Below are 12,392 nucleotides of genomic sequence, written 5' to 3'. Positions count from 1 at the left end.
CTGGAACTCATCTTTATGCTACTCGAACCGCTCCAACACAATTCGAGCCTTGTGACCTGACGTCTGCTGGAAAATCCTGTTTTCATTTGGGAAGACAAACTGTAAGGGTGTAGACAAACTGTAAGGGAAACCGTAGGCAAACTGTAAGGGAAACCGTAGGCAAACTGTAAGGGAAGACAAACTGTAAGAGTTAATCATGTAAGGCTGCAAATGATCCGCAGTTATATTCGGATAGTCCGTAGCTTTCATGGTTTGTTCTACTACAACTGAGGGTCTCAGGGCCTCTCATGAGATCGCCCCCAACGTATAATACCACCCACCACCAACCTGTGTATAATTTGCTGCACTGGAGGGAGGGAGCATCTGTTCGCCTGGAAGACGGAGTACCCTGACAGACCGTCTACGTTAGGAATCCTAAATCGTGATTCATCCGACCAGGCGATTGTTTTCCTCTTAACCATGGTGCAGTCCCAATGTTCCCGAGTCCACTGTAGGCGTAGTTGACAATGACGCTTGGTCAACAGAGGCACACAAGTGGGACGTCTGCTGCACAGTCCCATACCCAACGTTGTTCGCCGAACCGTGTGTTCCGAAACATTGGACCTACATTGTATTAGGCTGTCAACTGAGCCACTGTCTGACGCCAGTTTTGCTGTATCAAGAGGAACAGTTTTCGACGTTCTTTATCTTTGATGACGCGTGGACGTCCAACATCTTGGCGTCTACTGCTGTTTTTCGCCGTCATTTATCCACTTTGCATAAATACTAACAACGGCAATATCGTTAACAACTTACCACTCGCGTAGTTTCGGAGATCCTCGTCCTGAGATTTCGGGTCATTACAGTCTACCCTCTATCAAATTCGCTTAGATCAGTAGCCCTTCCCAACACTCGCAAAATTAACTGTAAGAATGTTTCCTTACCTTCTTCAGTAGCAGTTAAATACAATTCCCGTTTAATTACGGGCCCTTCCACATCATCCATACAAGTTCATTGTAAAATGTGGGGATGCTTATTATGTTTCGGCTGGTCAGTGTATCTCATTTTATTTAACAGAAAAACGTTAGCCTGCTAACTCTTTCTTTATCTCGCATTTAAAAGCAAAATCTGTAAATTGGAAAACAGATGTTGGAGCAATGTGTGCAGAAAGGAACTTAAATTCAAAACATTAGCTTGCAACGATAAATGGTTGCAAATAAGAGTTTCATGCAGCTAACTTTTTTTAACGTAAGTTTGAAAATTTTAAAATGATTTACCATAATGGGTACCATTACAATAATTTTTCCAAAATGGTTTAGCTTGAAAATTAAGAAACGCGCAGAACACAAATGTATCAAACCAATAACAGTCACATAAAATAATAGTAAAAAAATCTCTGAAAGTTAAAGCGGTTCAAAAGTTTATAATGATATAAGGTTTGGAAAGTATATAAAATGTTATGCTTAGTATAAGTAAGCTCTACAGTCATTTTCAGAAAATTAATTTTTACGAATCGAGAAAAAGTTTTGTGTCAGGTATTGTTTAATGCTGATTTTACGTCTGGAAAATAAGGATAATCTATGTGTTAACAGAGTGATATTTTGCTACTGAATTTAGTTAATACGGAGATATCAGTGTAAACGTTGTAATAATATAACATAAGAAATCTCTATTACAAAAGATTTTTTTTTTCATAAATTAGCACAAAAACGTTGAAGTATATCCTAATTTAGTGATTGTTAATGAAAATGAGAAAACTATTTACTGTTATGGATGTTTAAAGTGATCGCAAGAAATTACTGGAATAAAATTAAAAGTCCGGTTCTACTACATTTTGGCCTATAATTCTGGCAGCTAAAATGCCTTTTTATCTCAAGACTCTTACAGTATGTTGTTATTTTGTGAATTTTTTCGAAGAATACTTATTGACTACTAATCGTTATTAGTGTCCTATTAATTCGAAATTGCTTTTTACATACTACCTAGATTATACAGAGACTAATTTAGTTGAATGAACACTTATTTTTACTCTCAACTTCAATAATTATTGGAGATAGCTTTCGACAACGGCTTTCTACAGCAACTAATTTAATTGAATAATAACTTATTTTTACTGTTATCATTTAAATGATTATTAAAGATCAATTAGCCATTCCAAATTATACAACATTATCTGGATTTGCGCAGAACCTTTTTTAAGTTTCTAATTAAATTAATGCTGTTAGCTCAATACTCTCTTTCATAAAAGGAGTTCAAGACAGTTAGTCAGGAAATTATTCCCCAATATCTTTGATGGAAAGGTTTTAAACACTGGCCTTCGCAGAGACTTTAGATGCAACACATTTAGCATCTGACTTTCAGCATTTCTAAAATCTAATTTCTGTTTATTAACTTAAAACGTTCTCGCATTTTAACTGATAGTGCTAAGACGATATTGATAGAATGAAAACCTTCACAATTTCTCCGTGAATTTCAAAGCTATTTCTAATAAAATGCCAAATCCTACTTTGAATTTCAAAATATGAAAGTGTGCTAAAAGATAAATCAATTATACTTACTTAAAATATTTTAAAAAGGGGACATTTAACATTTATATATAACTATTTAGCCGTTGAAAGATTTTCGATTAGAATTTATTGTACTGATTTTTTTACTGTGTATCTGTATTAAATAAACTAATATACTTTGTGAGGCAATTAAAATATTACACTTTTCTTCGTCTAGAACATAAAATAATGTGTTTAAACAAGTCTCTATAGGAGATGCTAAATAGCAACTACTTATGAAATAATATTGAGACTCATTATGCAATAATTTTACATTCTTAAAACATCTAGAGTGATAGTGTATTCGTATGTTAGGAACAAATTTAATACAGATGGCTTGTATATATAGTTATACATTCCAGCACTTTATCTTTAATACCAGATGAGTCAATTAAGTCTTAACGTACAAACATTGGGTTTTTAGTACGCCAGTCAACAGCTGGTATGAAACAATAGGAGAAAACTGGATAAGGAGATGCTAAAATTTGCATAGGGCATAACTTTATCATCTGAGTGATTGAAAACGCCCTCTGCTTAGGAAATAATACTCTTGTATTTTAAAATGTAAGAACATACACTCATGAGCCAAAACATTTTGACCAGCCCTACATTTTGCGATGAACGCGCCTGGATGACGTGGAAGGCACGTGATCAGGTGGAAGTGGTATTTAACTGCTGCTGGAGAGTCTGAAGAATCATTCTTTCACTTACTTCTGTGTGTGATGGGAAAGGCTGCGGATCTAAGCGACATTGATAAAAGCAGAATGTCATGGCTCGAAAGCTCGGAACAAGTATTTCCGAAACTGCACGATTCGTGGGTTGTTCGCAATCTACAGTTGTTAGTACGTATGAAAAGTGGATGAATGACGGTGAAACCATCAGCAGACGACATGGTTCACACGCTATCAAAGAAAAAGGTCGTCGGAGACTGTCTCGCATGGTAAAGCAAAACCGGAGCCGGACAGTGGCTCAGCTGACAGCCGAATACAATGCAGAGCCAAATAGAAAAGTTACGGAGCACACTGTTCAGCGGACACTGTTGGATATGGGGCTACACAGCAAACGTCCCACTCGTGTGCCTTTGCTGACCAAGCGTCATCGCCAACTGCACCTGCGCTGGGTCGGGAACATCGCGACTGGTCCATTGATCAGTGGGAGAGAGTTGCCTGAGCAGATGAATCACGGTTTGTCATTCATCACTCCGATGGCCGTGTCAGGATACGCCGTCTTCCAGGCGAACAGTTGCTCCCTCAATGCACAGTAGGTCATACACAAGCCGGTGGTGGCGGTATTATGCTCTGGGGGACGTTCTATTGGGCGTCTCGGGGACCCGGGTTTGTGGTAGAGCAGACCATGAATGCTACAGGGTATCTGAACATCATTGCGGACCAGTTGCACCCTTACATGGCCTCTGTTTGGAGTGGTTCCAGGAACATGATGCTGATTTCCAGTTAATGTCCTGGCCGCCTAACTCACCAGATCTCAATCCGATAGAACACATTTGGGATGTCGTGGGACGGGAACTCTGAGGTCAAAGACCACCAATTCGCAATATCTCGAATTTGGTGACCGTTGTTACAACATCTGGTACAATCTGTCTCCGGCCATCTATCAAGGACTTGTGGCATCCATGCCAAGGCGGGTTGAAGCTGTGTTGCACGCCAAAGGTGGCCCAACTCGTTATTGACAGGTGATCATAATGTTTTGGCTCTTGAGTGTATATTTGTAATGTTTTATTCTTTTGATAACAATAATGGTTTCTTGTTTTTCTTTCTTACTCCTTCTGGCTCATTTTTTCTCATTTCTAACGCTCATTACAGTACTATGTAAATGAGTTACAACAAAATAGTTTGAGAGTTAGTGATTATAAATGTTCGATTAGTAATGAGATAAATCTTGATTTTAGTTTCTATGAACAAGCGCCTTGTGTTGTAAGATTCCGAGATTTCTTATCTATACCAACTTACAGTGGTAATTAACAGCCCGGGAAAATATCGCTTCTTTGAAATAGTCTGGTGACGGAATTATTTAATCAGAATTGTTGGAAATCCCTCAAGTTCTATTATTGCTCTATGATTATAAATAAATACTTGAGACAACATTTCTGTTATCAAACTGAGAGTAGCCACCAATATTTCATACATTTTAAATATGCAAAATTCAGGTTGTGAGTGTAACAAATGTTTACGCACATTATTTTAAGGTTTAACGTCTTTTAGTGACTCTAACCTTTTGATAGGCTTAAAGCAACTTATCGTAATGCCTGCAAATAAGTACAGAAACGTGAGAACGGGGTACAAGGCCATTTTACTTCAAATCAAACAGACGAACAGAAGGCACTCCAGGTGCTTACAAGTCCGTCAGCACTTATAACGAGAAACTCAAAGCAAAATTTCAAATGCAAAACTAAGTTTAAATAGCTGATAACCAAAGACTACACAGAGCAGTTTAATCCCGAAATTGGCTCGGAGTTCACCTGTGTGAATTTAACTCTCGGCAAGAAGCAATGCAACAAAAACAGGAACTCTTATCTAGAATATCAAAACTAGTCACGTTGCCTTCAAACTGCAGACCACGCTCTGGCTTAACTATCTAAACCCTTCCCATAAATACGCGCGAAATAATTTGCAGTCTGGTTGGAAAACGGTAAGAAAGAAGTGACAGTAAAGGTTTCAAACATAAAATAACTCTTATGTAAGTTAAATAAACCTCACACCATGCTTATAGTTCATTCCGAATTCTAATTTAGGTTTTAAAATAAACCTCACAACACATTTGCAGATTTATTCCAAATTCTAATTGTCAGTGCTTAAATTGCGCCGGAGCCCACCGGAGCCTGACTCCGGTGCTTCTCAAATTTTAAGATAAATTACAACTTTAGCCGGAGCGCACCGGAACCTTAAATAAGATGATCTCCGGTACTTCTTTTTATAAAACTGAACCACAATTTAAAGGAAACAAAATTTAGAAAAAGTTATATTAAATCGCGTATTAAATTTCAATTTATCTCTTTACAGTTTATTTAATTTTAATTAGTTAATTACTTCAATCTTTAATTATTTCAAAAAATAATAATTAATTATCTAATAATTATAAATTTAATTATAATTAATTAATTATATAATAATTATTGATTAAATAACAATTTATAAGCATTAATTAAATATATATTAATTAATTTGATAATAATTAAGTATTTAATTTAAAAATTATTAATGAGTTTAATAGTCATTTTATTTATTTATTTACTCTTTGTTTCTCTCTACTGACGGTCTTCCATAGGGCTCCGGCACTTCTAATCTTAGAAATTAAGCCCTGCCAATTGTTTTAATTCACTGGCTGGGATAATAACTGTCCAAAAGGCATAGAGAAGGCAGTCAGATCTTTAAGTGATTTACTAAGAATGGAAACGCTGGTCAAACCTTGATAAGCTAGAGATATGTATAACTGACTTAAGGTTTATCTTTACTACTTATGTGGAAACAATTTGTACTACCGCAGGTATTAGGTCACACAATGTAGAATAATTCGGCAGTAAAATTATACGTATTTCTAGATCTTAAAGTATTTCCAAAGAAGTCTGAAAGAGATAACAATTTGTACTGGCTCAGGTCACTCTATCTAGAATAATTCGGCAGTAAAATTATAAGCATTTCTAGGTCTTAAAATATTTTCAAAGAAGGTAATGCAAGGTAATGCAAGGCGGATGTCATTTTATGTATAAGTTGTGTTATGATCTTCGAATGAAAACCATGCCTTTCCTTTGAGAAGTAGTGCTGGGTAATACTGTTTTGCACATTTATTTACTTCTGTTAATAGCCGCATTGTCTCGTAGGTATTAATATTATTAATCATCATATTGCATTTAAAGTATGCTACGTTATATTAAAAGCCCTAATTTAACTATTGATATTCTTATTCCAAATTTCATCAATCCCTGATATTCTTATGGATCTTATTTTCAGATATCAATGAATGCTTGCTGTCGAACGCATGCCCGAATGGAACAAAATGCTTGAATACTTACGGCAGTTTTGAATGCCCTTGCCAAGAAGGATATAAGCCCCTCAAGGAACATTCGGATACTAAAATTGTTGGCTGTGCAGGTAAGACTATCTACCTACTTGTCCAAGTTTATAAGAAATTGATCATCAATGGCAAGTTTACCATCGTAGCCACAGTTGTTTAATTTTCAGCATTGCTACATGAATGGTATTTGAGAACGATGTCACACAAAATAGCATTTGAACACTTGTTTAAAAATTAATTAAACAAATAACCTTTCGAAGTCTGACAATTTTAGTTCCAAAACACTTTTTAGTAAAATTGTACAAAACTTAAAATGTTTATATAATCTTATTACGAATTTTGTATTTTATTTGCTAATATTAGTAGAATTATAATTAATTTTTTTTTATTTCCTCATGCTATGCAGCATGAGACATATTTTAAGAGAAAGCTACGCCGGAAAAGTAAAAATACAGAAGCACGCGCATTTAACACTTAATAAATACATATCTCGTAATTTATATTTAAATTGAATAAGTGTAATTGACTACTGTGTTAGCTGTAACCGTAATTCTACTCTTTTTGCTTTCTAGAAATCTCGAGAAAGCAGAAATTCCCCGAACTTTCTTGTGGCCGATTAAAAAGCTTTAAAAGGCAGGAGAGAGATATCTCAGCTCAGTTGTTGTTTAGTTATCTGCTTTTATTTTTTTGCGAATTCACGGTCAGATCGGATTAGCTTTCTCTTTACATTGCGTTGTATTCTAACGTTTTTAGTAGTTTAAAGGATAACTACTGATTATATTGCGCGATATTGTGATATTATACGAATATCTCTGTGGAAAATTCCACCGTTTTGTTATATTTCTCGTGATAAGAATAAATTTTTATTAACCTTTTAACGGACTTGTGCATTCAATCTATTATAACCCGTACGCACGCAACAATACTTTTAAATATTATTTTTACACATTACATAAAAGAATAATGAGAATAATGTTTTTTAATGCCGGATAAGTTAAAATAAGGCTACTTTACAAACATGAATTTCTGAAGCACATGTTGTCATAACTTTTGGGTGATCAATGCTTTCTGCGTGGAACCTTCATTATGTTTTCAAAATTCATTTTAAAGCAGTTTTATAATTTTTTTGGAGAAAAGAATCTTTTATTCTGTCCTTCTAACAAATAAATGTCATGCAAAAGCATCGTTAAATTGCATTCGATAGCGGTCAAAATGGATATTTTCGTTGAAATATGCTGCCTGAAACTTTTCGCGATTACAATACTTCCTTTTTACTTCGTATAAGGAAGTAAAAAGAATAAAAATCTGATTTTAATAAAACTAAAAGGCAAAATCTAAATCTGAAAGGATTCAGATTTTAACACTCGCCCAAAAGGATTTGTTAAGGTTTGTTTACGGTCTCGCTGAGCTCGCAGTCTACCAGTCTACTGTTGCGCTTACTCCTGCTTACCCACTTCTTTTTATCTGTTCAGCTTTATTATTAAGCATCATTTTCCTCGCACTTATGCCAAATACAATTAAACAACAAAATTGCAAAAATTTTAAAAGTGGTACAGCAGCATATGTTTAGAATACCCGATGCAGTATTAAGTGCTGCCATACATTTCTGTACATTTTTCAGCTTCTTCTCAGTTTATCATATCGATGTTCAGTTTTCTTAGTTAGAAGATAGCTCGGAAAGCTTTTCTTGTCTTCTTATTATTAATATTTTGTGTGTTAAATTTATCAATTAAATATCATGCCATTCGCAAATCAACTCAACAGTATTCAATTCAATACAATACTTTGAAATTCAAGTTTGTGACATGGCCTTATTTCAACTTGTCCGAATGTGTAAAAATAACATTTTAAAATATTACAGAAATATTTCAGTTTTTTCCAGTTTTTACTAAAAGGTGTGAACAGCAAATTCACATAATATTTAAACATAGCATATCCTTTAGAACTTCCGATAGACAGTCTCGCGGGTTGGAGATAAAAATGCTTTTTTTTTTTTCCCTGTACAGTGTTGCCACTGGTCGCTTTCAAGTCTTTGAGTTTATTAAAAAAATTAATGAAAGTTTTACCAAATATGAGATATAAAATTCGAAATTCAAAGTTCGGGTTTCCAAATGCACATGTTCGCGTGGAGGACTACTTTATTCAAAATCAGATGGCCCTTGGTACCGTCTGTTTTCACATGCATACATATATGCATGTGAAAGCATGTGTATGCATGTTATACATATATGCATATTTCATTATTTAAATTCATTAAAAATAATACAGGAGGGCAATAGTTGGTGGAAAAAATAGGAAAAGTGATTCGCCGTTTATAGTGGACGACGTAAAATCCCGTTTCGAAACTAAATAGCCTATTCGGGTAATGCTCCCTTTTAGACTAATCACTAATTATAAAGGTATAGAATAACAAAAATCTGAGTTCTTAATAAATTACATATTTTTGTTAATTAAATTAATATGAAAAATTTAGTCAGTAGCAAAATAATCAAAACTAATTGTGAAAAGAAAGCAAGTTAGGACAACGAGTAAAAGAGTTCAAGATATGTTGGTGAAAATTTTATTTGCCAAAAAATCTTCGAATGTCATTCTAAATTCAAACTCAAACGATTTTGTACTGACTGCAAAATTTGTTAAGAATATATGTTAGTTACAGTAATGCTACTAATATTAATAATTATAAACAGTTAGAAATGTTATAAATTTAAATGCTTTAGTTTATATTTATTTGATTAATAAACTAAAGATTTAAAATTATTAAGAATTTATTCCTTGTAAATCATTCAGTTGTTGGATAGTTTACTGATTAAATTTAGATGATAATTTGATACTCTTATGTTTCATCCAATGGAAACACTTATCTAGTTGCATATATGATAAATAAAATGGTAAATGTGTTGTGTAGAGAATTTGTCTGATAGCGTTTAAAAACTAGGTGAATGATTTTCTGATTTATGGAAATCTTAATTTTAATTGATTCTGAATTATTTATTTTAATGCTTTAATTTTGCGGAAAAACAGATGCTTCTGGGAATATTATTTAGTTTAAAAGAATATTATTTATTTTTCTTTTATTTGCAATTTTTGTACAAGCTTTGATTCATTGTGAAAAGAAGCAGGGAAAGGGAAGCAATTTTGCTAAGTCATGATTTCGCGCGCCTTGTCCTTTAGAATGTTCTAGAAGGAATTTCATTGTGCAGGTGACCTTAGGAGAGGAAGTACGTGACAGAAGGGTCAGAGGTTGTCACTTGACTTTCGATTTAAGTCATTCAGGTTTTTGGCGATTGAGGGTCCGGTTGTTGGCTAAGTGAAGAAGGGCGCGCATGCGCGATCACCCTTATTTTCGCATTCAGGGGTTGAAAACGCAAATTTTGCCAAAATTAAGGGGGCGATAATTGAAGCCATAGTGGGAGCCCGCGTTTGTGGAGGAGAGGAAGAAAATTCGAGTTTTAACGACTTTTTCGTGCGAGACTTGGCGAGACGTTCTTGCTTGCTGAACTTACTTTTGGACGTTACTTTTTGCCCGACTTTGAACTAGTTTTGTTGAAGGATTTAAGACTTCCAGGATTAAGACTTTTTGCCGGACTTCCAAGGCTGAAGGATTTGTTAAGTTACTGTGGATGAATTAGTGGTGAGTCAGGCGGATCACGGCGGACACTATCCGGCCGTCGCCTTGCTGTCGAAAAAAAAATGATCCAGCGAGTATTAATTTCCAAAATTATTAGCCAAGTTCCACCCCGGCCAACGTGAGATTTTATACTCGACATCCTGACTGCGAGCTTGAAGATTCTGCTCGGGTGCTGGTTCGAGGGCTTGTTTTCTACAGGGTTGTGCGAGCGGATTGTGTTGCCGAAAAGGAATGGAATCGGGATTATCTGGAGCAAGGCAAGCCCAATACCTTTCCGGGTGCGTTCCAAGTCGTCAAAATCACAGCTAAGTGCTTTATCAATTTTCCTTAGAAATTTGGAAATTGGAACTTTACCTAAAATTGAATCTTAAATTCAGTCTACTGAAAATGAATTGCTTCCTTTTTCCCCTTCTAAATTACCGAGACAAACCTTAAGGTTTTTATATGAATTAGGATGTAATAATTTAAGTTGTTTGTGTAATCTTCCTTAGAACAGATGTAAATTGCAAATAATATGTTTTCCTTAACCTCTTATAAATTAGAGATCGGGTACCCGTTAAATTAAAAGAGTCATGTTATAGATTTGCAAATCATGAATTTAAATGTAACAAAAAGTAAATGACAAATTGAAGAATTCCCCTGTGTCTAAAATAAGTAAATTAAAAGGTAACACAAATAAGAAATTAGACTCTCTGATGAGGATAAGATTTAATTTTTATTGTGAGAAATTTGAATAAACTGATATTTAATCTGGAAACCTATTACTTATGTGTTCTTTATATCTGTTATGTGTTTTTATTATATTTATATTGATTTTACATGTTGTTTATTCGATCCTCTCACGGCGCGGTCCCGGATGCATTTTCACAACGCAATGCATTACCGTTTTACCTATACATCACTAAAAGTTTGGTAATTAGCAAACTCTTAAGAGTTTAGTTTCTCAGTTGATTATTTAGTTACGATTTCACCTGTCTGTTTCTGCATTAGTTTCCTCCCTAAGAGGAAGTTGTAACACAGCATTGGTGCCCATGATTTTTACGGCAAAGTATAGAAACAGAATATTGGTGCAGTAGCGACTCAACAAATGGTAGCAACATAATGTGTAATAATCCAAAAAGATTAGAAAATTTCCGCTTTCTTTCGCTTTTCGTTTTTTTCCCTACTAACAGACTTCGATTCCATCAGTTCTGAAACAAGTCTTCTCTGTTATACTATGACAGCTTTTCCGTATTTTCTTAAATTCTGGTGTGAAAATTTTAAATCTTTTTTCGCTTGCTTTCAATTCCAAAGGCAAATATTGATCTGGCTTCCAGAATGTATTTTGGCGTACATTTTGTAGAATTTACGGCGATATTTTTATTGTACGGTTTTATTTCCCGATGGTTTCAGGATTTTACCAATGATTCGACTATGTATGACTAATTATTAAAAACTAAAATCTGTATTCGAAAACTTACCAAGTAACTTTTCGGTATATGGTAATTAAATAAATCAAAACATAATTTTTATTGCAGGAACTAAGGAGAATTTTAAGAATTATTTAAATTTTGTATATTGCCTTATTGCCTTGTATGTTTTAATATATAATTACATTTTTAATAGAAATATGTGATTCTAAGCTGTGCGTACATGGAACATGCGAGGTCATTGGAGCTCAGTTTCGATGCAAGTAAGTGTTCTGTATTATTGCTTTACAAATGTGTCACTTTATTTCATAAATTTTACGTTATGAAAAATTATTTAAATTTAAAATATTTACAAAATAATACGAATTTTTAATTTACTAACACAGCACAAAATAAATTGTAATGTCTATTATAATTTAATAATAATTTATCCAGAGAATAAAACTGAAATATTCATTTATAGGAAATAAGTTCTTGAAGGACATCATTTAATAATCCCTTACTAATAACTAATTTTGTAATATCCTGTTCAATATTGTTAACATTCTATTAAGTGCTATAAGTTGCATGAATTTTCTATGCTTAAGTTTCCTTCTTACTTTATGAGCAAAAATTATTAGTGAATAAAAAAAAATGAAAGCAAAAATTATCCTTCTTTCCAAACATCATGGGAATATCCATTTACAATTATTAAAGCCTGAAAAAAGCATGTCTGCGATGTTAACGTCATGCGATGATATGTAGATACTTTATTTTTTACCACGATGTTTTCGACGGCGATGTTTTTAAACTGCAAAGTTT

At 34.0% G+C, this 12,392-nt stretch overlaps 1 protein-coding gene across 1 annotated transcript in view; it reads left to right on the top strand.

Moving 5' to 3' along the window:
- LOC118201492 (uncharacterized) overlaps positions 1–12,392 on the top strand; it is a 419,621-nt gene that overhangs the window by 397,277 nt on the left and 9,952 nt on the right. Inside the window, exons 34-35 of the mRNA XM_085827141.1 lie at positions 6,491–6,631; positions 11,788–11,854. Of these exons, the coding sequence (XP_085683267.1) occupies positions 6,491–6,631; positions 11,788–11,854 (208 nt within the window). The remainder of the gene's footprint in view (positions 1–6,490; positions 6,632–11,787; positions 11,855–12,392) is intronic.

The sequence above is a fragment of the Stegodyphus dumicola genome, chromosome 11 (genome assembly GCF_044657685.1).
Source record: "Stegodyphus dumicola isolate Sdum_Otavi_A_Nest chromosome 11, ASM4465768v1".
NCBI lineage: Eukaryota > Metazoa > Arthropoda > Arachnida > Araneae > Eresidae > Stegodyphus > Stegodyphus dumicola.
The sequence above is the reverse complement of the archived record's forward strand: the minus strand, read 5'-3'. Positions and strand labels throughout refer to the sequence as shown.